The 27,098-nt window shown below is 44.6% G+C and overlaps 1 protein-coding gene across 3 annotated transcripts; it reads left to right on the top strand.

Annotated features, from left to right (window-relative positions):
- Positions 1-1,247: 1,247 nt before the first annotated feature.
- Positions 1,248-25,793, top strand: CSDE1 (cold shock domain containing E1). 3 transcript variants are annotated; one of them, XM_054648925.2, is made up of 21 exons: positions 1,248-1,393; positions 4,723-5,158; positions 9,112-9,310; positions 11,245-11,354; positions 11,682-11,774; positions 12,280-12,377; positions 12,530-12,611; positions 12,947-13,075; positions 13,245-13,370; positions 14,302-14,514; positions 16,132-16,272; positions 16,360-16,518; positions 17,056-17,163; positions 18,055-18,230; positions 18,615-18,727; positions 19,376-19,495; positions 19,708-19,886; positions 20,837-21,000; positions 22,747-22,879; positions 24,878-24,972; positions 25,749-25,793. In XM_054648925.2, the coding sequence occupies exons 3-20, from the start codon at positions 9,112-9,114 to the stop codon at positions 24,923-24,925; spliced, it is 2,391 nt and encodes a 796-aa protein (XP_054504900.1). In that variant the 5' UTR covers positions 1,248-1,393; positions 4,723-5,158; the 3' UTR covers positions 24,926-24,972; positions 25,749-25,793. The 3 variants fall into 3 exon arrangements, with proteins under 3 accessions (XP_054504900.1, XP_054504897.1, XP_054504901.1); XM_054648922.2 differs by having other exon boundaries at positions 24,878-25,793; XM_054648926.2 differs by lacking the exon at positions 11,682-11,774 and having other exon boundaries at positions 24,878-25,793.
- The last annotated feature ends 1,305 nt before the right edge of the window (positions 25,794-27,098 follow it).

The raw sequence follows: 27,098 nt of genomic DNA, 5'->3' as shown, positions 1-27,098 counted from the left end.
GGTTTTTAGATTAACATAATCCAGAATGCCTCTGATGCATTTTTATCTTCCCTCTCAGTGTTGAGTAACATCCCTCCAATTGGGTCCTAGCTGTGCAGCCAGAAAAAAACAAACTAAATAGCAGTTGCTTTGATTGAATTTATTGTTAATTAGTAGCAGGCAAAAATAGGTGAGGGAAGTTCAAATATGTTCACAGAATATCCCGAGTTGGAAGGGACCCACAGGGTTCCAGTCCATTCCCTGCCCTGCAAAGACACCTCAAAATTCCACCCTGTGCATCCCTGGGACAATGTTCAAACTCTCCTGGAGCTCTGGCAGCCTCGGGGCCGTGCCCATTCCCTGGGGAGCCTGGGCAGTGCCTGCACCCTCTGGGGATGAACCTTTCCCTGATATCCAGCCTAAACACCCCTGACACAGCTCCATGTTCCATTTGCTACTGTCCCATTCTGGATCTGTAATGTAAGTGGCCGGTTGTACACTGTTCCTGAGGGCTCATGGGCATTTTCAGAACTTGCTCCACTTGTGTTGGAAACTGGACTGGAGCTTCAGGACTGGAAATGCTCTGCCTTGTCCTCAAAGCGTCTCCCCCTGATCCTTTGGTCCTTCAGCGAGCGCAAGGTTCGTGTCTGTCCCTCGGGCTCTGCCTGCCCAGCACGGAGGCTTCCCCCTAAAGGGGGTTCCTGGGGTGTGCTCTCCTCCGTCATTGGGGGTTCTCTGTCTACTCCTCAGATGGGGCTCTGTCCCCTCTCTGCCGAGGTTTTCTCTCTTCCCTCAGCTGGGGCTCTCCATCTCGATCTCTCCCCTCAGCCGGCATTTTCTCTCTCTCCCCCCTCAGCCGTGTCAGTTTGTCCCCTCAGCCGGGGTTTTCTCTCTGTGTCTCTCCCTATGCCTGTCTCTCGCTTTCTCCCCTCAGCCGGGGCTCAGTGCCACCAACCGCGGTTCTATTGCCCCTCACGGGGTTCCTCTCCCCTCCCTGAGGTTCTCCCACTCCCCTCAGCCGGGGCTCAGTGCCATCAGCCGGGGCTCTCGTTCCCCTCACGGGGTTCTTCTCCCCTCCCTGAGGTTCTCCCTCTCCCCTCAGCCGGGGCTCTCTTTTCCCTCCCAGGTTCCCTCTCCCCTCCCTGAGATTCTCCCTCTCCCGGGTTTTTCTCTCTCCCCTCAGCCATTTCTCCCTCCCCGGGCCGCAAGGGGGCGCTGCCACCCTCACTGCCCCCCCATCCCCTCTGGCGCGTGCCCGCGAGCGCCACCCGCCGGGCTCCGGGTGCGCACGCGCGGCCCCGCCCCTTCCCCCCCCGTCCGCGGGCGGCTCTCGCGAGAGCGCCGTGATTTCTCTCCTACGTGCCGTGCCGTGCTGCTCATGGCGGCGCTGGAGCGGGGGCGCTGAGCTGTTGGGGTGAGTGCGGGCCGGGCGCCGCCGCCACCCTCGCCCGTCCCGGCGGGCTCCGGGCGCCGCGGGACCTGCGCCCGCGGATCTCCGCCCGTACCGGGGCAGCGCGTCGGGAGCCCCGCCGGGGTTGCGCGCGGGGTGGGGGGGGTGGTTGGGGGGTGCGGCCTACTAGGCCGGCGGTGCGGGGATGGAGCGGCGGCCGCGGGGCGCGGGGTGCGCGCTGCGCTCCGCGGGGCTCCGGAGGCGGCGGCGCCGAGGCCGCGCTGGGACCGGCCGTGCCGGGAGCGGCCGGGGCTCGCGGGCCGCGCCGGGAGGGGGCGGCGCCGCGGGGGCTCCGGGCCCCGGCGGGCGGCGGGGCCGTGCGGGCGGAGGGGCGGCGGCGGCGGCTCCCGGCGTGCCGCGCGCGGCCCCGCCCGGCGCAGCGCGGCCGCGGCCCTTTGTGTGCGGGGAGCGGCCGCCATCGCCCCCCTTTGTGTGCGGGGCGAGCGCTCCCCCCGGCCCTTCCTGCCCGAACGGCCCTGGCGCTGTCACCGGCCGGAGCCGCCCGCCCCCGCGCACGGCGGCCCCGCTGGCGGCGGCCCCGGCGCCGCCCCTCGGCGCGGCCGCCCCTCGCTCCGCCGCCTCCATCTTGGTGCAGCGCAGCGAGCGGGGCCGCGGCAGGGACCGGGCCTGGGCGACTCCGTCGGTCCGGGGCCGGTTCTCTGCTGTCCGCACCGATACCCAGCGCGGGGCTCGTCTCCGCACCGCAGAACCCTTAAAAAATCCGGATATTTCTTTTAACGACTTTTTTGGGGTTTTTCTCCATACATTCTTTACAGATGTCCTTGGTAGTTTTTAATTCTTTTCCCCCCCATATATGTATTTTTTCCTGACATGGAAAGGACTTCATTGCTGTGGTGGTGGCTCGTCTCAAAGCTGTCACGTACTGGGGTGCCCGAGAGCTCAGTGCTGCTTTCCAATATCCATCTGAAAAGAGATGGAGGAGCCTGATCTCTACGGATCTGTGTTGTGTGTGCACACTGAGAAGGCGAAGTCTTATCTTTATCAAATTGTACCTCGGGCTGTTTCTGGAAGCACGTGCTCTGATCCACAGAATGCACGTCCTTGCAGTTGCCTCTTTTTGTGAAGAAAATGGGAAGCAGAACAATGCTGTCATGGGGCAGGTTGCATGTGGGGCTCTGTAGGTGATTTCTGGCATGTGACCCGCTGTCATTTAGCAGGATCTGCACACCAGAGGCCTCAGGAGCAGGGCCCAGCTCTTCCCTGTCTTTGCATTAAATCTTTCAGCTGTAAATACACAAATGCAGAAAGCTCTGAGACTTGAGGGCTGGGCAGCTGCTCAGGGTGTTTACCATTTGGAGGAGTATTTATAGTAGCTGAATTAAAAAGTAAGGAATTTGAGGCAGATGAGCACAGTGAGATTTCTTTTTGCTTGAGTTATGATTGCTTGATGAGCTTTTTTTTAAAAGAACTTAAGTGTAGTGAACCCATCTTGTTATGAAATCAGAATGGATTTTAATGGAAAGGATTATGCCTTTACTCCACAATTGATAAAATTAGCTTTAGTCTTATTTGATCACATGAGGTGTTTTGATTATTAAATGAAAAAGTCATATATTTAATAACCAAAAAATGATAATTGTAATATGATAGGAGTTACATCTCTAGGAGAGCTCTAATAATATTGGTCTAACTAAATGAGAGAGAAATATGTGAGAAGATTCCAAGTGTGTCTGAGCAGTTCCTGGGATGCAGTGTGCTCATTTGAGAGCTGAAATGCTGCCCCAAAATAACACTGTCCTGGAAGATTGTGGTAACAGTTGCCCCAGTGTAATGCTGAGGTGAGGAAAAAGCAGTGATACTGTTATCTTTGCAATAGCTTTGTGTCCTTAATTTAGAATATTTTATAATCTAATCTTTCAGTGCAAACCTTTCACACCAGATTTGAACAGCCCTCAGTTTATTTAATCTATTTCATGTGTGTTTGATGGTCTGACAGGAAAACTCATTTCAGCTGGAAATTCTCAGTGAAGGAGGTGCTTCAGCTGGGGAAAATCACTGAAATACAAACTTCAGTAAAACTGGAGATGAGTTTGCTCATTTGGGGTTCTTTCAGTAGCTGCCTTCACTCAGCATTTTCACTGGGGTGGGGGTGAGACTTTGAAGTGTCTTTGCATTCAGGTTTCAGTCAATTAAAATGACTCTTTCAAATCACCAGAGGGAGTTCAAAGCTCAGTATAAGTTGTGAAATTCACTTTCCTGCCACACTGGAGAAATAGGCTCTATCCATATTTTTTCTCTTTTGGTGTGGGACTTGTGGAATGATTTGGGGAAGAGTTGTGGTCTGATTTTCATGCCTTTAGATGACTGCAGAACTGCCAGTGTATCTGTAAGGTCAGAGCTCTGTTGCTTCTCACCTGCTTTTGTCCACAAAAATATCCTCCCTTTTTTTTCCCTATCTACTGAGTAAGCAACAAACTCAAAACTTGTTTTCTTCTCAAGGAAGGTTTCTATTTCTGGAAGGTTATGTTTTGTGGAGTTTGCTGAAACTGCTTTTCTCATGAAAAGACAAAGTGGCACTGGAAAACTTTAGGAGGGAATTAATTGCTAACTAGTAACTAGTGCAGAAAGGCTTCTGCTGGTGTTAGCTACACAAATATCATCACATGGAATCAACGTTTTACAAAAACTGTTTCAGAAGTCCAGAGAATGGTTTTGTGTTATTGTACAGGCAGTGTCTGTACACATAATTGAGAAGTTTGTTAATTTTTATACAATTCTAAATGTGCTTCAGGTATCACTAGGCCTTAATTTAACCTTTGGATCAGAAGTAATCAGGAAATTTTAATTCCAGTGTATATATACATCCTGTGCTCCTCTGAGGATATAAATTATGCTATAATTTAATGAGCACCCATATAAAGTTATTGATGGGAGGACTAAGGTTTGCTAATGGATCAAATCCTAATGATCAAAATGAAGTTGACATTTAATGGTACACACTGGGACCTTCCCTGAGATGCTAAGTGTGTCTGAAAAGTTCAAAATTGGAAATACCGTTTCACTGGCTTGGAGTCAAGCAGTCTTTTAGAAAACCAAACTGGAAGTGGGAATGCCATATATATGTGTAAAACAGCTTTTATTAACATGGATTAAACCTCCTGTATTAAGGTAGAGGAAATGCCCCTGTTATTTTTAAGACCTAGAACTGATACACAAAGGGGGTTTGGAAGTAGATGGTCTTTGAGGCCCCATGCAAACCAATCCATTCTGTGATTTGATGAGAATTCCCTTCACAGTCATACTCAGTGTGTGTGTCTTTCTCCTTTCTCCAGTATGAAGTGGAACAGAACAGAATTTACCACCTGAAACTGCTGCTTCAAGTTCAGATCAGGAAAAGAATCTAAGTATACCACATTGTAACAACTCAAGACCAAAGAAGAGGCAACTTACACTGAAGAAGATACAAGGCTTGATCTGAAACAAGAAGTTTGTGCCTACTCAACAGCTTCAAAAGAGCACGTCCCGACGCTGCTATAGTAGTCTTTGTTTTCTCCAGTGCTGTAGTGAAACTGCCCAGGGCAGCAGCACTTGTATTCTCTAGAGCCTGATAGATCACCTTCTTTTGCTATCTTTTTCTTTCTCTTTTTGTCTCTCTTCCTTTTGTTCCCTTTTTTAAAAGAATAGCAGTCTTCATCCTTAGAAACTTGTGCTGAAACAGAAGAATCGGCAAATACTACTGAAAGTGCAATATTTGAATATCACTGCGAGGTTGGTGCATGTTCTGGGGAAAGAGTTATAGCTGTGGTTTTGAGCTTGGGTCTTACTAAGTTTTTAACAGAAGGGGGTGGTGTTGCTGAGGGTTTTTAAATAGTTCTTGATAATAAATTAATTTAATAGTGAAGCCTTGGCACAGGGTGCCCAGAGAAGCTGTGGCTGCCCCATCCTGGGAAGTGCTCAAGGCCAGGCTGGACGGGGCTTGGGGCAATGTGGGATGGTGGAAGTTGTCCCTGCCCATGCCAGGGAGTGGAACAGGGTGATATTTATGGCCCCTTCCCACACAAACCATTCATTGGTTCCATGACTCTTTGCTGTTACCTTCATTTATTTTGGTGAATCCATAGGAGCTGCATGTGGTTCTATTTAACAATACTTCTAACCCTTGAGAGCTGATTATTGGTGTTTCTCTCTTCTAGTAACAGTAGGTTTGTGGTTCCAATCCCTTTTCTCAAATAACTTGTCTTTAGTATTTCAATCTTACAGCACAGGTGGTTTTTTCTTTCTCTAAATACTTCTTTTGATGGGGTTAATAGTTCATATTCCTGTTATTAGATGTAGGAATTTGACAATTATCTGGAAAAGCTGATACTTTATGTATCTTTGTACAGGAGGTTTTAGTGCCACCTGAGGAATCTTTGAACTGAAGTTGTCAGGCTTTAGAGGATGATGAGGAGTTCTTTGTGCTGTGCTCCTTTAACCTCAGACTGTTCAAATGATGTCATGCAGTGGTAGTCTGAGCAGGAGGTGAAGCACTGTGGCTTTCTAACCCTAACAGAGGCTATTCTGAGCTAAATTTTAAGCTAGATTTTGTCATTTTCTCTCTCAGGTGTAACTTTAGTTCGTGTTTGAGGCAGGGTGTCTGCTACTTGCTTGCCTTGTATCAGAGGTGAGGTGGCCATTTGGTGACTCACAGGAGCCTTTGGCAGGCTCATTCCAGCTTCCAGAATGGGTTAATGCTCTGGCCTGTAATTCTCCTGGGAGAAGGTATAATAACATATCATTTTCTCTTCTTCCAGCCACTCTACTTGCAGGACCAGTTTATTTTTGAAAAGTATTTCAAACTCTAGGATAGCCTAAAACACTTCAGCTGTTGTGTTCCCACAAGGACATTTTCTGCTGTGGAGTGTCCTGGGGTTGCCTTCCTCAGAAGATGAGGATTATTATCTTGGCATGATGCTAACAGGAACTAGTCAGTAAATCTTAGCAGCTTTATCAGGTGCTTCTTGTTAAATACTCAGAGAAAATGTGTCCTTTAAACATAATCCAGTGCATAAAAAAGATATGATGCTGTGCCTTTTGTCATTTGAGCAGCTTAGGCTGAACAGGAGGGGAAGGAAATCTTTGCTGAGGCAAGTTACCCCAGAAAGGTGTGGAACCTCTGTCCTTGGAGGTCCCAGGACTCAGCTGGACAAAGCCACGGCTGCCTCTGTTGGCAAGAGGCCTTTAAGGAGGGATGGGCTGGAGCTCTCTGTGTGTCTCTGACAGGGTCTTGTTTCTGATTCATTATTTTCTGGCATGGCACTATTTCATGACTTGAACATGTTAAGGGTATTGATTTATGCCACTTATTGCAGGTTGGTCAGGTAAGAATAAGAGAGCAGCATTGATTGAAATGAAGAGGTTGTTACTGGTTTCTAAGGGAAAGAAAAGTGAGATGTAGAGCAAGGAAATGAGCAGTGTGTGTTACAGAAATGATACCACAGCAGATTTAGCAGTTCAGTGAATTCTTAGAGAGCCTTGGGTGGTAACAGGGTAGTGTGGAAGTGCTGAGCAGTGCTGTGGGGTGGAGGCCATTACAGTGTCCTGGGATCCCTTTGCCCCCTCAAATCACTCCCCCACCTTCTGTTACTTGTGTTTTTCTTCATCTACCCCACGTGGGTCTGAAGCAGAAGGGGGGAGAAGACCTCTTCCTCTTGGAGGTCAAAAATACTGTCAGTCTTTACTTTGTGTGCTTGTTTCCAATTTATTTTTTTAATGTCAGTCTCCAAGACCAAAGATTTCTGCCCAAGAACTTGACTGCAGGTGTTTTTTGGTGCTCTTTGATCACCTTTAAACTGATTTCCAAACAGCAGAATAAGAATGCTGTGCCTTCTAATGCATTGAGTAACCCACTGGCTGTGTTAGAGTGATAAACATGACCCTTTTACAAGCTGTTCAGGTGTCTTTTATCTCCACTAAACACATTGCTGAGTAATTTTTAAGCTCTCTGCTTGTTGCAGCAAGAAAGCAGAGAACTGATATGATCTCATTCTGTTTCCAAATTAAAAGCTCTGGAAACTAACAAATAATCCTGTATATTTTGAGATGTTTGGAGGGAAGAGGGTTGCTTCAGTTGTCTCTCTTGAATTGCAGTGTTCAGTGAGGTATAATACATTTCATCTGATTTAATTGCTAGCCTGCAAGTCCAAGTGCTCTGCTTTAAAAAAGAGACTTGTACATCAAAAAAGCCAGTGAGTTGCTAAAGGGATTGGGAATGTTTCAAGGGTGAATCTGTGACTTGAAAAGAAAAAATGCCCCATAAAATAAAATGTTTTAATAGATGGCAGTTAATTTAGGAGTTCATTACACCTTTAGTGCTATTTTCAAATTTTCTGTGTCTTTCTAGCACTTGAGCTTCTATGCCACAGGAATGTTAAATTCTGGTTATTAATTCCATAACTGTGCAAAACTGTTTAATTACTTAATAGCATTTTTTAGTATGAAAGACTGAACACATGAATTAGGGAGAAACTGTGCAGGGATTTGAACCTAATTGTGTTGATTCAGAACTGTTGCATTTTCCTAATTACTTGTTTAATTTGGAAAAGCAGATACTTCAGATGTTTTCAGGCTCTGGTTTGAAACAGTGAATGTGGGAGTACTTTGAGGTGTAGTACTTGAAAAATGCCAGAAGTCTGTTTTGTTCTAAGCAAGCTTTGTTTTGGTGTTACAGTTTTGGCTTGTTTTATAAATATGTTGCCTGTGTAAATTTTAAGGATTACTGTGATAAAAAAGCTCAACTCTTTTGGTGGTTTTAAAACACATTTTGGGAATGTTCTTAAAACACATTTTAGGAATGTTGGTAACTACACAAGCTCTTACTGTGTTGTGGGGATTTGTCTTGGTTTTGAAAGACAGGTGTTAGCTAAGGAAGGCAGGAGCCTCCTGTAAAATGGAAAATGTAAACCCCCTCCCTCCAAATTGCTATAAGTTTTAAATTAGGGGGCTCTCACGCAAAAAAATATGGGAGCAGAAATAACAGTTCTTTACTAGGGAAGAAAGTAAAAAGATAAAATAAATAATGCAGTAAACTAAACCAACAGTGCCAGAGTCAGAACCCAGCCTGACACCCTGTGGGTCAGGGTGTGGGCAGCAGAACCATTGGAATTGTGGCTCAGCCCTCCTGCAGTGTCAGGGGTGGCTCTGCTGGAGCAGGGATCCTGGAGAAAGGTGCAGTCTCTGCCTCTGAAGATCCAGGGGCAGAGGCAGCTGCTGTTCCTCTGGGCAATCCAGTACAGAAGCTGTGCTGGTGTTCCAGAATCTCCAGATTATATCTGGGTATGAATGCTTGGCTGGTGTTCCAGAATCTCCAGATTATATCTGGGTATGAATGCTTGGCTGGTGTTCCAGAATCTCCAGATTATATCCAGGTAGGAATGCTTGGCTCCTCCCTCTGGGCTCACATCTCCCAATGGGATGCTGTAGTTCTTATCAGCCATGCAGGGACATTCAATAGCTGTTATCAGCAGATAATAATATTATAATAATAATTATCTGCTAATATTATAATAATAATTATCTCTCCCAGAGGGAGGAGTAGTTATGGAAGAGATTAGGAAAACTGCCCACTGAACAGAAGCCAAGTGCCATACAGATGCCAGATAAAACACAATTTGACAATCCAGGGCAGGATGTGAAGGAAGCAAGCTGATGCTCAGCATTGTTGTTTGCTTTGTGTGGCCCAGATGAGCTTTGATCCAAACCTGCTCCACAACAATGGACACAACGGGTACCCCAATGGTACTTCGGCAGCGCTGCGCGAGACCGGCGTCATCGAGAAGCTGCTGACCTCGTACGGCTTCATCCAGTGCTCGGAGCGGCAGGCCCGGCTCTTCTTCCACTGCTCCCAGTACAACGGCAACCTGCAGGAGCTCAAAGTAGGAGGTACCTGAGCCTTGGCACAAAATACCCTCTGCTGCTTCTGGGCTCTCGTGGTTTCGGTTTAATTTCAGTTTTTGCTAATTTCGAGATTTCCTCATTAATTTCCTTCCTCGCTGGTGAGTGCGGTGAGCTTGTGTTGGTTAATTATTAAGGTATTTATTTCTTGCTGAGAGATAGTTAAAGTAGGTTTTAAATTTTAAAAGGTATAAAGAAAATTTATTAAAAAAAAAATAGTAGTAAGAATCAAAACAATATCTTCAGAGCACTTCTCCCCACAAAATTTTCTTTTTCACTGATAATGTAAAGAAACCGCCTGTGAATAATTTGTTGCTCGTGGTGGGAGCCCTTTGCAGCACTGTGCAGTTTGTTAATTTCAGTTTTTGCTAATTTTGAGATTCCCTCATTAATGCGCTGGTGAGTGTGGTGAGCTTGTGTTGGTTAATTATTAAGGTATTTATTTCTTGCTGAGAGATAAGATTAGGAGAAAGGTAAAGTAGATTTTAAATTTTAAAAGGTATAAAGAAAATTTATTAAAATAAAATAGTAGTAAGAATCAAAACAAAATCTTTAGAGCACTTCTCTTCCCCCCACAAAATTTTCTTTTTCACTGATAATGTAAAGAAACCGCCTGTGAATAATTTGTTGCTCGTGGTGGGAGCCCTTTGCAGCACTGTGCAGTTTAATTTCAGATTTTTGCTAATTTTGAGATTTCCTCATTAATGTGCTGGTGAGTGTGGTGAGCTTGTGTTGGTTAATTATTAAGGTATTTATTTCTTGCTGTTAGATAAGATTAGGAGAAAGGTAAAGTACATTTTAAATTTTAAAAGGTATAAAGAAAATTTATTAAAAAAAAATAGTAGTTAGAATCAAAACAAAATCTTTAGAGCATTTCTCTTCCCCCCACAAAATTTTCTTTTTCACTGATAATGTAAAGAAACCGCCTGTGAATAATTTGTTGCTCGTGGTGGGAGCCCTTTGCAGCACTTTGCAGTTTGTGGTACAAACTTCTGCAGTGTTAGGTCAAACTTGTCTAGCTGAGATGGAGGCAAGTCCTCAGACTGTGGGAGAATTCACCTCTTGTGCTCCCTGTTTCTTTGGTTAGAGTTAGTTTGAGGATGGCCAGGTGTTTCTTGGTTAATTTCAGTTTTTTGCTAATTTTGAGATTCCCTCATTAATGCGCTGGTGAGTGTGGTGAGCTTGTGTTGGTTAATTATTAAGGTATTTATTTCTTGCTGTTAGATAAGATTAGGAGAAAGGTAAAGTAGATTTTAAATTTTAAAAGGTATAAAGAAAATTTAATAAAAGAAAAAAAAAGTAGTAAGAATCAAAACAAACTCTTTAGAACACTTCTCCTCCCCCCACAACCATTTCTTTTTCACTGACAAAGTAGAGAAACCACCTGTGAGTAATTCACTGCTTCTGGTGGGAGCCCTTCCCAGCACTTTGTGCAGCTTTTGGTACAAACTTGTGGAGAAGGAAAAGGTGCAGTGTTAGATCAGACTGGTCTAGCTGAGATGGAGTCAAGTACTCAGACTGTGGGAGAATTTACCTCTTGTGCTCCCTGTTTGGTTAGTTTGAGGATGGCCAGGTGTTTTTCAGAGGCTGCAACTTCATGCTGATAATTACCATGAGAGTGAAATGAATCTAAACTGATTCATGGCCTTTGTTGTGTTGTCTGAACTTCAGTGTGAAGAGCAAGGCAGGGCGAGGGAATTGCTGTGGAATTAATTACACCAGACTATTTTATTGGCAACAGGAGATAATAAGCAGAATAACCAGAAAATTTTTGCAAATCATGTGTAACAAAAGGACCTGAGTTCTACTTGATTGTTTTTGGCTACAGCAGTGAATTCAACTCAGCCATTCAGTGATTTTTGTAAAAATCCCCAATCCCAGCCAGAGCTCTGACAGCATTGCCATGTTTGCTTGTCTTGCAGACGATGTTGAGTTTGAAGTGTCCTCTGACCGCCGAACTGGAAAACCCATTGCTATTAAATTGGTGAAGATAAAGCCAGAAATATTACCTGAAGAACGAATAAATGGACAAGTTAGTGCCTGTTTTCTATACCTGCATCATTGCCATCCTTTACTCCAGTACAGAAAACTGGGTTAATTGAGCATGGGTATTAACTGCCTTCAGTATAATTACACTGAAATATATTTCAGTCTGCTCTGGTAAAAATTCAGAGTTTCAGTTTGAGCTCTTACTTGGCTCCAAACACTTCTTAGAGCCAAGAGGGGTTCTGTGAGATTGAAAAGTTGCACTGTGGCATTCCCTGCTGAGTGTGTAGTAGAGATTCATTTTGTGTACAACAATGCCACTCCTGAAATGACTAGCAATGGATTTTTTTTTTTTTTTTTTTTTGACTGGTAGGTTGTGTGTGCTGTTCCTCACAATTTAGAGAGTAAATCTCCAGCTGCCCCGGGTCAAAGTCCAACAGGGAGTGTTTGCTACGAACGCAATGGGGTAAAGCTTGCGTATTTTACTTGAACTCTTCACTGGTCCATCACTGTGGTCTATGACAAAAAAAACCCAAAAAAAAGCAGTTTAATGTAGACAATTGACACTGCATTGAACTGTGCAGTTTTTGGCCAAAAAAAAGCATGCTTTGGTAATTACTACAAAAAATAATGGTTTTTAGACAGTTTGCTTGCTTGTATCTGTGGAGAACTTCCTAGAGGCAAATAGTTGTTCTCTTTTAAACTTGATGAAGTTCATGTGTCCTTATCTTGAACTTCTAACATTTAGAAATTGGCCTTTAAAGATGGTCATGTTCAAAACCTTTCAACTTCAGTTGCTTGTTACATACTCACCAAAACAGCACGACAGAAAAAGAATGTTTTGCATGCCGTGTTTCTTATTGTTGATTTTCTCACTAAATTAAGCAGATACTGTTATTACAATTGTGTTCATCTTTCTTTGAAACAACTATCCTGCAAATAGAGTAACTTTAGTTAATGTTAATTTACAGGAAGTATTTTACCTGACTTACACCCCAGAGGATGTTGAAGGAAATGTACAGCTGGAAACAGGAGATAAAATAAACTTTATAATTGATACAAATAAACAGTAAGTTGGTATTGCTTTTCTGGCTTCATATTTTGTTTTAGTAGTCAGACAGAATTCATACCTATTCCAAGAACTATTATATGAAATACAATCTTAGTTGTTGTTTCAGTTTTGAGTTTACAGATTTTTTTTATTATTATTTTTTTCTCTAGTACTGGTGCTGTAAGTGCTCGTAACATTATGCTATTAAAAAAGAAACAAGCTCGCTGTCAAGGAGTAGTCTGTGCCATGAAAGTAAGTGATCTTAAGTTTCATTTGAAAATGAAATGCTGTTTTGAAGAGTGCTGTTGAAAGTAATATTTAAGTTGTTTAGAGCTGCTAACAGCTTGGGCTGTGGGTGTAAATTGTGTGAAATGGTTTAAACAGCTCATCTTTGATACTGATACTCCTCTTAACAAAGAAAGTTCCATTTATTTCTGTTTATATATTTCTTGTGGCAGTCAGCTGTGTACACCTGTAAGTGCTGTGCTGGGATTCAGAGATTGTTCTGTGTTTACCAGAACCTGTCAAATGATTTATTGCTATGTTCCAATAATGGACAATTCAACACTTTTTTCTTCTGTTGACAGGAAGCCTTTGGATTTATTGAGAGAGGTGATGTCGTGAAGGAGATATTCTTTCATTATAGTGAATTTAAAGGTGACCTAGAAACCTTACAGCCTGGTGATGATGTGGAGTTTACAATCAAAGACAGAAATGTAAGACGAAATCCAGTAAAACGGAAGCAAAGGTCCTGGGGAATAACTGCACAGCTCTCTGCTTTCCCCAGCTCTAAAAAAGGGGGGAGGAGGTTCATTGAGCTTCATTGGGAAATGTCTGTGACTTTCTCTCTTTTCTTTGGGTGTTTGACTGATTTTGTGCTCTTAGGGTAAAGAAGTTGCAACAGATGTTAGACTGCTGCCTCAAGGAACTGTCATTTTTGAAGATATCAGCATTGAACATTTTGAAGGAACTGTAACCAAAGTAATTCCAAAAGTACCCAGCAAAAACCAGGTGAATTTCAGTAGTTAAATAAATCTGTGTAATGCTGGTTTGATTGTATTGAATTCCAGTCGATAACTGGAAGCATTTGTTCCCATTTCCCAGTACCTCTTTGCTGCATAAGCATCATTTCAGAATTAAGATTCACTCTCAATTTCAAATCCAAATAGGAAGAGTTAGGGTAGTGGTACATGATGGAGTGTGTGTTTAATGTTTCAAATACTTTATTGTTTCAAATACTTGCTATAATTTTTTGTGGAGTTAGACATATCCTTAAAGCAAAAGACTCAGGGGAAAAGAGAAAAATATTTGCTGGGATAAGCCAGATCTATGGATTCTTGTGAGCATTAACAGGTAATGAGGCTTTTGGGCTGTAATGTTTGTCTTGGAGGAGTGTTCATGAGCACTTCCACTAAGATTTTAGTTGAGTCTCTGTTAGTGTGGGAAGGTTTGGGGTGCTTTGAAGACTTAATAAGAAAGAGCCTGCATTTTAGAAGTGTTATGGTTATAAACTTCATTCTTGAAATAGAGAAAATTCCTTCAGCAGGGCATGGCTGGGACTTAAAAAGCCTTCAAGCCAACCAACAGCTCCAAAAGCCACCTTGCACTGGGCAAGTTCCAGATGAGGAGTGGTGGAGATGGAGCAGAGCTGAGTCCAGCAGGACTTGGCAGGACCCCTGTGCTGTTGGCAGCTGTGCTGAGCCCTGCAGGTGAACTCAGCTTTCACTTGGGTTTTCTGTCCCCAGAGCAAATAGAGAAATAGAGAAAATTCCTTCAGCAGGGCATGGCTGGGGCTTAAAAAACCTTCAGCTCCAAAAGCCACTTTGCATTGGGCAACTTCCAGATGTGGAGTGGTGGAGATGGAGCAGAGCAGCACTTGGCAGGACCCCTGTGCTGAGCCCTGCAGGTGAACTCAGCTTTGCCTTGGGTTTTCTGTCCCCAGAGTGATCCCTTACCTGGCCGCATCAAAGTGGACTTTGTGATTCCTAAGGAGCTTCCCTTTGGGGACAAGGACACAAAATCCAAGGTGACCTTGCTGGAGAGCGACCACGTGCGGTTCAACATTTCCACGGACAGGCGCGACAAACTGGAGCGAGCCACCAACATTGAGGTTCTCCCCAACACTTTCCAGTTTACTAATGAAACCAGAGAAATGGCAAGTATCCAAATATTTCTAATTCTTGAAGGGAAGTGAAGGCAAAATGAGTTGGGGGCTGTCTTCTACAATAGATCCTAAAATCACTCGTGTCTTCCATTGCCTGCTCTGAAATCCAGCTCTAGGACCTGCAGTGCAAGCAAAGCAGAAAATTCAGAATTCATGCTCTGCATCTTTGCCTTAAAAGCATAAAGTCTTAACTACTTTTTAACATTTAAGTGAAATTATATTAGGAAATTAGAATTTAACTGGCCCTCTTGGATGGGATTGCTGGCTGGTTGTAGCAGACACAAGTGATGTAGTCTTGAACTGAGAGCTTAAAATTCACATAGTTGAGTCTAAAGAGGAAATTACTCATCTTCCTTTGGGAAACTGGAGACCTTGGGACTACCCTGGTTCAGGTAGTGAAAAGTGTAAACAATTGGAGGAGAGACTCTGAGCAGCTTTTGTATTTGAAGTTTTTTGGCCAATCTCTGTCTGAGGGTCAAGCAGAAGGATGGTAGAGCAGAGTTCTCTCAGTACCAGAAACTCTTTGTGGATTACAGGGACTAAGATGGATGTGCTAATGAGCATTACAGAATATCTTTCATTCCTGTAACTTGGAATGTTGGTTCTGTTCCAGACTGTAACTTTGCTTTCCTTTGCAATTTGGAGTTCAGTTACAGTGTTGTCACATCAGTGTGCTGTCAATTATTGTCCCTTGGCTTTAAGAAAACCCTGAGTTTTGATTTCATCCTTTGAGATTTTGGGTTCCTATCCTATAGACTTCTTGTATTTCTGCTCTGGCTACATACACCTGCCTGCCTGAGCTGAGCTCTCATGGGGGTCATGGGTGCTGGCAGCTTCTGGGAAGGTTGGTTGGTCTGCTGGAGTTTGTGAAATCTGTTTAAGAGAAGAATGTTCCTAAAGGTGAAAGGTGCCTTTGCACTGTCACTCTGATCCTCTGAGCTTGTCCTGAGCCTTGCTAAACTCTGTATTAACTGGGTTGAAGGCAATGTGTTAATGAATTCTACCTTCATTCTGGCAGCATCTGGTGCTAGGGTTTGGGTTTTTGTCAGTATATTCTGTTTTCACTCAGCATTCCATTCCCAGTGGTTTATCAGGAAGGCCACTGAACTCCTGTGTCACATGGGAGTGTTCCCAAAACACACCCACGGGGATGGGAGTCTTGTTTAACAGCTTCTTTATAATTCCTTCATTTGTGACTGGAAATCTGTTGGTTTTTCTCTTCAACTTTCCTCTGAACACTGATTTTATTTCCTGTTTTTATAGATGGTTGTACTTTTAGTGTGTTTGTGTGTTTAATATTCTCCTGGAGATGATACAGTGTTTGCAGAGCTGCCCCATGTGTTCCCTGTACTGGCAGGTTCTTTAACTTCAGTCCTTGAGTTAATATTCTCCACCTCACTTTTATCTCGAGTTGACTTCAGCAATGAGGTGGGAAGAACTTTCAGCTTGACCAGGGCTGTGAGCAGCAGGGTTTGCAAGGAAGGACATTGCTTAATCCAAGTGTTTTCCCAGGGTTCAGACCTTTCTGCCCACTCCTGACCCATGGAGCAGCTGGACAGGTGTCACATACCAAGGATTAAACTGTAATTGTTGGTTTGGCTGTTGCAGGGTGTGATTGCAGCAATGAGGGATGGCTTTGGCTTCATTAAGTGTGTGGACAGGGATGCTCGGATGTTCTTCCACTTCAGTGAGATCATGGATGGAAACCAGCTCCATATTTCGGATGAAGTAGAGTTCACCGTCGTTCCTGTAAGTGGGGTTTAAATTTCCATAAAATCTCAGCAGGTAAGGAAATTATGCACAGTGTGTCTAGAACCTGATGGATTTCTCTTCCAGGATATGCTGTCTGCCCAAAGGAACCATGCCATAAGGATTAAAAAGCTCCCCAAGGGCACGGTTTCCTTCCACACCCAGTCAGAGCATCGCTTTGTGGGCACTATAGACAAAGAAGCCACTCCAGCCAAAGCCACTAGCCCAAATAAAGGCAAAGAAAAGGTAATGCTGCTCTTCTGCTTTCCTGCCATTGCAGACTGAGGCTGATTCCTTCAAATCTCTACTTCAGCTGGGTTTGAAGCCCTGTTCATTCTGTATAGAGTGAACTACAGCTGATGAAAGCAGTCAGTGAAAACTGACTGCTCTGAACAAGATAATAAAAGTATTGTTTCATATTGTTGTTGAGGATAATTTCCAGGAAATTGATGGGGAGTTTCTTTCTACCTCTCAGTACACAAGATTCTAGATAGAATTATTTAAGTTTCATGGGAAGCATCCCTTACTGTTTTGTTCTGCTTTTTTTAACAATGCCAGAACACTTAAAAGTTCCAACAAATGCTTCCTGGAACTGGTGGCAATACTTCATTGCCTTTTAAAATACTGTCTGTCATCATTTAAAGCTCCTTACCCAGAGTTTGGTTGTGGTTTTGAGCAGTTATTGTAAAACCATTGAGACTCCAGTGAGCAGTGCTTGAACTGTGAGTAGGAAACTGCTCCTAAAGAGGCACTGATTGCTGAATTCTGACCTCTTGTTTGCAGGAAGCTGAAGATGGAATAATTGTGTATGATGACTGTGGAGTAAAACTGACCATTCCTTACCAGGCCAAGGATGTGGAAGGATCTACTAATCCCCAGATAGGAGATAAGGTAAGAGAATTAAGTGTACTACTGGGAAATGCTGTTCTGAGCATTGTGGGGTGTGAGTGAGTTCTCTTTGTCTTTACTTGGAGCAAATGGAGGACAAGGCATCTGTGTGGTATCACCTGCAATGTTGTGTTTAAAGGGGTAAAAAATACCCTCCAACCTGGTGATACATAGGTGGAAATAGTGTCTTACTGTCTAAATGCTGCTTTTTAAACAAAGAATTTTTATCACTAAGTGGACACTGCTTGTCAAGAGGAAATTAATTAGCATAGAGACTAAGATGGATATTGAAGAGGGAGAATATTCCCTCATGAGCATATCAACCTGAGGGACAATAGAAAGGGAAAAAGCTTGGAGATCAGGAAGAGCAACAAAACCCTCAGGAGCCATTCTAGTTACTGGTTAATGTCTCTAAAAACTGAAACAAGGAGTGAAGTGAGGCACATCCCACTGTGGGCCCCTGGTGAGCAGTGTAGGGAGAGGAGATGATCCCCATGGACAGAAAAGTTCTCATGTTTAAGGGATGAAAGGCTGTGAGTGCTGGGGGCTGGCTTGCCTTGCAGGTATCCTAGGTGTGGTGCTGCTCCCTGGGATGTAGGAAATGTCAATGACTGATGTGGTTATGGGAAAGTAGTGACTAGGAGATGACTTTGCTGCAGAGACTGGTGCTGCTGCAGAGCTGCACAGCTTCAAAATTATTTTGGATTTTTTTTTCTTTTAGTCATGGTTTTCTTTGCATTTTTCTGTCTGGTATTGAACGTGTTTGGTTTTCTCTGCATTTTTCTGTCTGGTATTGAATGTGTTTGGTTTTCTTTGCATTTTTCTGTCTGGTATTGACCATGTTTGGTTTTCTCTGCCTCTTTCTGTCTGGTATTGATGGCCCTGTCTCCCCAGGTTGAGTTCTGTGTGTGTGAGGTGAAGAGAACCGGGCTGCAGACGGCTGTTTCTGTCAGGATGCTGGGACGCAACTACAGCTCCAAGAGGCTCTTGGGATATGTGGCAGCCCTGAAAGATAACTTTGGGTTTATTGAAACAGCCAATCATGATAAGGAGATCTTCTTCCACTACAGGTGAATGACAGTTTTATTATTTCATTATGTGTCTGTTTGGGGGAAGTGGGAGGGTGTGGAGTTTTGAATCTATTTGCACTTTACACACACATAATATATTTATATTTATATATATGCTTAAATACCTACAGTTTTATTTATCATCTCTGTTGGACTGGTTCAAGCTTTTCTGTTAGTCAGCAGTCCTGGTGTTTTGTGCCTCTAATTCCCAGGCCAAGAAATCCAGTTGTGTTATGTATTTGAAATGCTTCATTTTCCTGAATGGAGGTTCCTTGTGAAGTGATGAGGGATTAAAATAATTTCTGATAGCTGATGTGGATGTTGGGTGAGCATCACTATTGTCATGTAAATAAAGGAAAACTGTTTCTCATTCTGTTCCTGTAGTGAATATTGTGGTGATATCGATAGCCTGGAACTTGGAGACACTGTGGAATACAGCTTGTCAAAAGGCAAAGGAAACAAAGTTAGTGCAGAGAAAGTAAACAAAACACATGCAGGTAAGGCTGTACCTGGTGTTTTCTGTCTGCAGGGCTCTTGGCACATGCTGGGGGGTAAAGTTTGTTAATGATCCATTTACACTTGGAGCTGAGAGCAGGAAGATGCTCAGTTGGGGTGGTCTGTGGTTTCCTGAAAGCTGCTGCCTGTGTTTGCAGAGAACAGACAAGCACAGACCAACAGTTCTGTGCACAGTAGAAATTCTGTGGACTTTTAGTGTCCTCAGTCCCCCTCACTTGTGGGTTATAAGGAGAGGCTGAATGGCAGAACTGGCCAGATCAGTACCTGCACTCATTGTGCTGTACCTCACAGGGGAAAAGATTGCAGGAGCAGGGCAGATGGGGGAGGGTATTAAGGACTTGGGAGTGGGGGGAAATGCATTCTTCAAGATTATTGGATGATTAAAGTGAGTAGGGAATATGGAAGAGAAAGGAAGGAAACACTTTGATTTGCTTTTCAAGCTTCCTGACCTTAAGTTTTTTGAGAAAAATTTTTTCTACTTCCATGTATGGTATATCAGTGTGATTTTGATTCATTGTCATGGAGTGCAAAACACTGACTCCTGGTCAATATGAATCACTTACTTAAATCAGTTTTAAAATAAACTATGATTAAAACATCCTATTCCTCTATTCCCTGTCTCTTTTCAGTGAATGGTATCACTGAAGAAGCTGATCCCACTGTTTACTCTGGTAAAGTAATTCGTCCCTTGAGGAGTGTAGATCCCACACAGACAGAGTACCAGGGCATGATTGAAGTCATGGAGGATGGTAAGATTGGTTCCTTTTAATTAAGTGTTCTTTTCACAAGTGCAAGTTCTTTTTACAGTGCATTCACAAGTCGAATGCACTGTAAAAAGAGCTGTTGAAGATTTTGTTCACACTACAAACTGTATCCACACAGCTAAGCTGATTTGTACTGTTGGGAATCTGACATCAGGTGGCAAAGGCCTCTCAGTTCTGTCTCGTACTTTCCCCCCCAGGTGAGATGAAAGGAGAGGTCTATCCCTTTGGAATTGTTGGCATGGCAAACAAAGGTGACTGTCTGCAGAAGGGGGAGACAGTAAAGTTCCAGCTGTGTGTGCTGGGTCAGAACGGGCAGACGATGGCTGTGAACATCACCCCCTTCCGCAGGGCCACCGTGGAGTGCGTCAAGGACCAGGTGAGAGGGGATGGGAAATCTCTGCTCCAGCTGGCACAGAGCAACTCAGAACCACTTCAGCACTGGAACTCAGGCAGCTGTGCCCAAACAGATTGCTCAGCACTCCAGGGAACTGGTGTGGTAACCCAGGTTATGCCAGACCCTGGTGTGACTTGAGTAAAGGTGGGCTCAGAGCCTGGTTTGGTGCTGAAACATCAGAACTGCTGGGCAGCAGATAATTCTGAAGATTTGGCTTTGAGATGTCCTAGAAATTGCTCTAACTTGGTTTCTGCTGCACAGAGTGTTTAAAGTGTTCAGAAAAACAAACAAAACATGCACGTACATTGCTTCTGGAAGAAGCTTCTTCACGGCATTGAGCAGTCAGTGATTACAGCTCATCTGAAATGCAAAGGCTGATCTTTGCCCTCGTTGCATCTTGGAATGATTAAAAAGTTAAATGCTGCAAATGCTGTCTGTTTTTACAGATACCACGCAGCACTAATCTCCAGTCATTTATGGAGAGGTTGGATGAGTATTCCTGGCTTATACATGAGTAGAATGGAAAACAGAAGTAAATGGCTTCTTATCCCAGTGACAGGCCAAAAATTGAGTGATTGCTGCTGTGTAACTTCAGGGTGGAGTCTCAGAGCTTGGGGCACTGCTCTTCTCTGTTTAATACAGAGGACTGCCAGGTTAATACTGCCAGGACTCGAGGGCAGTTTTCAGAACTTGCTCTATAGACTTCAGGATTTAAATGTGACTTTACAGTGCCAGGAAGAGTGCCTGGATTTCCAGAAGTGATGTTTCCAGAAAGAATGTTCTGATCACTGCAGAAATTGTATTTCCACTTCTGTTAGGCACCACAGTTTTGAAGTTTTATTTAAAAGTAGTTGAACTACAGTAATAAATGTGTTACTGCATTTGTCTGGATGCAGAACAAATGAATAACCTTGTGATGTGTTGCTTTTCAGTTTGGTTTCATTAACTATGAAGTTGGTGACAGCAAAAAGCTCTTCTTCCATGTCAAAGAAGTCCAGGATGGTGTGGAGCTCCAGGCTGGGGATGAAGTGGAGTTCTCCGTAATCCTGAACCAGCGCACAGGAAAATGCAGTGCCTGTAACGTGTGGCGTGTCTGGTGAGGCTTTGGGATGGCAGGGAGTGACCCTGGCCCAGTGTCTGCATCCCAGCAGGGCCCTGCAGCCTGGGTCTGCCTGAGGGAGTGACCCTGGCCCAGTGTCTGTGTCCCAGCAGGGCCCTGCAGCCTGGGTCTGCCTGAGGGAGTGACCCTGGCCCAGTGTCTGTGTCCCAGCAGAGCCCTGCAGCCTGGGTCTGCCTGAGGGAGTGACCCTGGCCCAGTGTCTGCGTCCCAGCAGAGCCCTGCAGCCTGGGTCTGCCTGAGGGAGTGACCCTGGCCCAGTGTCTGCGTCCCAGCAGGGCCCTGCAGCCTGGGTCTGCCTGAGGGAGTGACCCTGGCCCAGTGTCTGCATCCCAGCAGAGCCCTGCAGCCTGGGTCTGCCTGAGGGAGTGACCCTGGCCCAGTGTCTGTGTCCCAGCAGGGCCCTGCAGCCTGGGTCTGCCTGAGGGAGTGACCCTGGCCCAGTGTCTGCGTCCCAGCAGGGCCCTGCAGCCTGGGTCTGCCTGAGGGAGTGACCCTGGCCCAGTGTCTGCATCCCAGCAGAGCCCTGCAGCCTGGGTCTGCCTGAGGGAGTGACCCTGGCCCAGTGTCTGTGTCCCAGCAGGGCCCTGCAGCCTGGGTCTGCCTGAGGGAGTGACCCTGGCCCAGTGTCTGTGTCCTAGCAGGGCCCTGCAGCCTGGGTCTGCCTGAGGGAGTGACCCTGGCCCAGTATCTGTGTCCCAGCAGGGCCCTGCAGCCTGGGTCTGCCTGAGCTGGATGTTCCTGCAGCAGGAGTTCTGGGTTCCAGCTGCCTCCAGGGAGAGCCACACCTGAGAGCTCCCAGCTCTTCCAGTGCAGGCAGCAGCACTCCCAGCTTTTCCTAATTACAGATGGCTTGTTCCCTTTTTAACCTATTCTTAAACTCCCCCTGTAGCAGGAATTTGGATACAGGCTTGCAAGTGGAAGTTAATGATAAGGAAAGTGATGGCTTTGCTGTGTGGATGCTGGCCACTGGCCAGCACACTCCACAGTGCTGCCATCTCTTTCTTGAAGAGCAGCTTTAATTTTTAAATAGAAAACTCATGTTTTAGAGAGCCTTCTTTTTGGCATGGCATTTTTTACAAGTGATGGGTTTGGGGTTTTTTTAACTATATACACACTTGAAGAAGACTGCATAATTTGTATCTTGTTTAAGCTTGAGATAGCACTTCAGTAGTAACAGAAAGCTAATATTTTTGTCTCAAAATTCTGTGTTCCCATTATCTTCAGAGATGTTAATGCTCTGCCATGATATGCTGGCAACTTGCAAGCCTTTCTTATTGCAGTTTAATCACAGAATGGGTTGGGTTGGAAGAGAACCTAAAAAACCATCTCATTCCACCCCTGCCATGGGCAGGGACACCTGCCCCACTATGCCAGGTTGCTCCAAGCCCCATCAGCCTGGCCTTGGAGATTTCCAGGGATGGGGCAGCCACAGCTTCTCTGGGCAATAGAAATGTAGAATACACAGGTTAGGTGTGCATGAGAGTAAATACAAGATACTTGTAAATACTCTGCTCCCTAAAGAACACCCTCTGGAGATCACTGAGCTCCTCTATTCAGAGTCCAGTGTGGACAGCGAGGTTTGGGGCAGGGCCAGCCCATCAGCTGAGTCTGCTGTCACACAGCATCAATCCTGTGCAGTAAATGACTGTGCCCAAGGCCTGGGAAAGCCTGGGGGCCCTGCCCAGCTGGGGGTGACCCTGCCCTGTGTGTGCTCTCTTGCAGTGAAGGCGCCAAGGCCGTGGCTGCTCCGCGTCCCGATAGACTCGTGAACCGTCTAAAGAGCATCAACCTGGACGATGCCAACGCCCCGCGGCTCACGGTGCTCCGCCAGCCCCGGGGCCCTGACAACTCAAAGGTACACACACACACAGGGCAGAGCCCTGCAGGGCCTGCTGCCCAGGGAAACACACACTGCTGCCTCTGTCAGGGGCCTGAGTGTGTCTGCTGCTCTTCTGTAGAGAGCTGAGCTGTGTGAGGGTGCATTGTGCCAGTGCTGTGCCCTGTGTGTGCCCCCGTGCCAGTGCTGTGTGCTCTGTGTGCTCTGTGTCTGTCACAGACACATTTTATGAAAAATCCTTTCCTTAAGATTTTTTTTCTCCTGAGAAGCTGAGAGGCCTCAGGAACAAAATATAAACAATGGTTATCTGCTGCTGTGGAATGCAACAGGTGCATCTGGGATTGGTCTCATGGGGTTGTTTCTAATTAATGGCCAATCACACTGGCTCAGACTCTCTGTCCAAGACAGAAGCTTTTGTTATTCATTCTTTCCTTTTCAATTCTTAGCTAGCCTTCTGATTAAATCCTTTCTTCTATTCTTTTAGTATAGTTTTAATGTAATATATATCATAAAATAATAAATCAAGTCTTCTGAAACATGGAGTCAGATCCTCATCTCTTCCCTTGTCCTAAGACCCCTGTGAACACGGTCACTGCTGTGCCCTGTGTCACTACTGTGCTCTGTGTCCTGTGTCACTGCTGTGCCCTGTGCTTTCAGAAGAGCACATGACAGAGAAGCAACTCACTGCTGCCTGTGTTGGAGCCTCTCTGTCATGGTTTGTCTTGGCTGTTGTAGTTTGTTCTTCATTTATAAACCTCAGAGGTAGCGAGTGAAGTCTGTTTGCCCAGACATGGCTTTCACACAATGTTCTGGCACCCCTTGATAAGCAGGAGAAAAGTGTTTGGTATCTCTGTTGTGTTTTGGACTACAAAGAACACCCCAGAGAACCTGTCTTGTTGCTGTCTCTGTTTCTGAAGACAAACATGACTAATTAGAAGGGAGCTGCTTGGGTGGAACAGACCAGGCTCTCCTCAAAGCCCAGTGGCAGTGCCAGGTTCACGGTTGGACGTGATGATTTTTAAAGCCCTTTTCCTATAGGAATGTGCTTCCTGTTGACAGAGTGACAAAACTCTCCTTTGTCTCCTTAAAAAGGAAAAAAGCCCAGAAGCTTCTTCCTTCAATTTGCAAAAAAGACACCTCATAGGACCTGGGGGACTTCACCTCAAACTTAAGGATAGCCAATTGGACAGAAACCAAAAAGTTTTGCCTGAGCAATTTACTAGAAAAAGAAGAGAGCAAAGAAATTAATTTTGTGAGGTGTTTACCAGGAGCAAGAACTTCTTGCACCTGGCTCGGTTTTTCTTGGTAAAGAGTTTTGTTATTTTGCCTTTTAATAAAACTTTTGTTTCCAACACTACCACAGAAGCCATCCTGCTGATTTTATGCCTTCTAAGGTAGCTGAGCTGTCTTGGGTGTGATACAGATCTCCAAGAGCTTATGAGACCTGGCTTGAGGAGACCCTTAAATCGTCTTCTGTGGTGGTGTTCACAGGGGTCCCAGAACGAGGGAAGAGATGAGAATCTTGACTCCATGTTTCAGAAGGCTGATTTATTATTTTATGATATATATTATATTAAAAGAAAATTTAATATATATAATATTAATTATATTAATATAATTATAATAATTATATATATATAATTATATTAATATAATATATATTATATTAAAAGAAAATTATATGCTAAAACTATACTAAAAGAATAGAAGAAAAGATTTCATCAGAAGGCTTGAAAGGAATAGAAAGGAATGCTAATAAAATCTTATGACTACTCATAGCCTCAACAGAGGTGGCTGTCATTGGTCATCAAGTAAAACAAATTTCACGTGCTGGGTAAACAATTCTCCAAATCACATTCCAAAGCAGCAAAACATGGAGAAGCTGAAGCTTCTCAGGAGAAAAGATCCTAATGAAAGGATTGTTCATAAAATAGATCCGTGACAGTTTTCCAGCCTAAATGATTTCATGATTGTGTGATTAGCTGGAGCTAATAGTGTGTTTTGTTTTCCTTGCAGGGATTTGGTGCAGAGAGAAAGATCCGCCAGGCTGGTGTTATAGACTGATCCCGAGCCCGCGGCGGCGCGGGGCCGTGCGGTGGGGCTGCCGAAGGGTACTGAATATCTCCCTGTTCACCCCTTCCTCCAAATTCTCAGAAGCTATTCCACCAGTTTTAACACCTTCTCATGTTATGTTTAAAATTAAATTTACGAAACCATTTTAAATTTCTGCACAGTTGCATTCTGGAGAACTTTAAGGTGGCGCCTTATAGTATCACATTTTAGAAGCTTGTTTTGAATGGTGCATTTAACGCAACTGGTAACTGCAATCTCCATTGCCTCTGTGAGTAAACATAGACAGCTCTGCTCGGGCAGACCTTGTGGAATTCTGCACTACAGTTATTATGCTTTATCCTTGTTTTTGGCCAAGGTTTATTATGCCTTAGTGCTCAGTTGCATTATCTTCCTTCCCAAGTGGAAGGGAAGACTCACTTCAGCTCACTCTGCTCAAATTTTGAGGAACGTGTGAGGGTGGAATAAGTTCTGTTTCTGTCAGATCTCCACAAACATTGATACCTTGAGTTGATGGCCAAATGTTACAGTGTTTTCCTAGTTCATTTAACTTGACTCCTTTAGCCAGTCCTTAGAGCTCAGTGCAAGTCTCTCCCAGGGTCGGTGGATTTTGTAGTGTTCTGGAACAGACAGTGCAGAATTTCATAAGGCTGAGGTGTGCCATCAGTGTGGTAATTTAAATATATTTAAAACAATGCACAAATCTGCTGCTGCTTAGAACACTGCAGCTTCTAAACCCAGTTTCTTTTACTGATTTAAATTTAAAAAGAAAGAAGTTGTGCCTGAAGTGGATACATTTTTTTTGTTCTTTTTGCAGCCGGCACCCAGTGTACTGTAAGAGAATAAATACTTAGGCTTTCCATAGCTGTATTGAGACTTTCATCAAGGTGACTAGTTGATGTCTGTGTGCTTTTTTTTTTTTTTTTGGTTTTTTTTTTTTTGTTTTATTTTGGTTTATTCTTTTGGTTTTGTTTTGGTTTTTTTTTTTCCTTCCCTGCCCCCCTCCCTCCATTTCCCCAGTCACACTTTATCAAGCAAGAAAACTGAATGATTGGTCTAAGTATTACTTTACCAAAAAGATCAGGAGTTACTTTTTGGAATAGAGGGCAGTACTGTGGTTTGGTTTGGGTTTGTTTTGTTTTGGTTTTTTTTTTTAATTTCATTTTTATTTTGGTTAATTTTTTTGTTTGGTTTTTTCCTTTTTTTTTTTTTTTTTTTTTCATGTTACCTCTATTCTCAATTTAGGGTTTTCTTCTCTGGGAGATGCATTATCTTTGTAAAACAAAACATTGCTTTCTCCAATTTTTTTTCTGTTAATGGCAAAGAATGGAAATAGAATAAAGTTTTACTGATTTTGAAAAAAGCCTTGCTGTGCTCAGCCTCTTCTTTCCTCAGCAGGGGCTGTGTTAGAACTGTGTTATCCCCATCACAGGCTCTGTCCTTGTGCCTCCCATTCTCACACCACCCTGAGGGATTTCTGTGTTTTATTTCCAGTCTGAAAGGCCCCATCATCAACCCTACACTATTTATACATTATCACAACAGCAACATTCATTGGTTACAAATTACATCACTTCTAATTAGTGTCCAGCCCCGTTTATGAGCTCTGCCCTCCCCGTGCTCACCCGTGCCCAGCTCGGTTCTGTTCCTTGGCGGGGTCTGTGATCTCCCTGCTGCAATTCCCTCTCCCCGTTCCTGCTCCCTCCCAGGCTCTGAGCCAGACCTTTCCTTTGGATTGTGGATCTTAAAAACGATCGAGTGCAGGATGCTCCCACTGCCGTCCCTTCCCCAGAGCTGCCCGGCTCCAGCTGTTCATCAACAACTTTGAAAAACCACAAAGCTTGACTTTATTCCCTTTTCAAATCCCGAGAGCTCGATGTCATTCCCAGTTCAAAAACCACAGGCTGTGGGGTCGGTGTCATTCCCCCTCTAAAGCCCCGGGATACGGGCCCGGTGCCGTTCCCCGTTCGGGGCCGCGGGCCCCGTGCTGTTCCCCCTTGAAAGCTCCGCGATGCGGGGCCGGTGCCATTTAAAGCCTCGGGCTTCGGTTCGGAGCCGCAGTGCCGGTGCCGCCGTGTCCCTCCCGTGTCCCGTGTTTCTCCCGTGTCCAATGTCCCGCTGTGTCCCTCCCGTGTCCCGTGTTTCTCTCGTGTCCAGTGTCCCGCTG

This window comes from Agelaius phoeniceus, chromosome 25, assembly GCF_051311805.1.
Source record: "Agelaius phoeniceus isolate bAgePho1 chromosome 25, bAgePho1.hap1, whole genome shotgun sequence".
NCBI classification, from domain to species: domain Eukaryota; kingdom Metazoa; phylum Chordata; class Aves; order Passeriformes; family Icteridae; genus Agelaius; species Agelaius phoeniceus.
The sequence above is the reverse complement of the archived record's forward strand: the minus strand, read 5'-3'. Positions and strand labels throughout refer to the sequence as shown.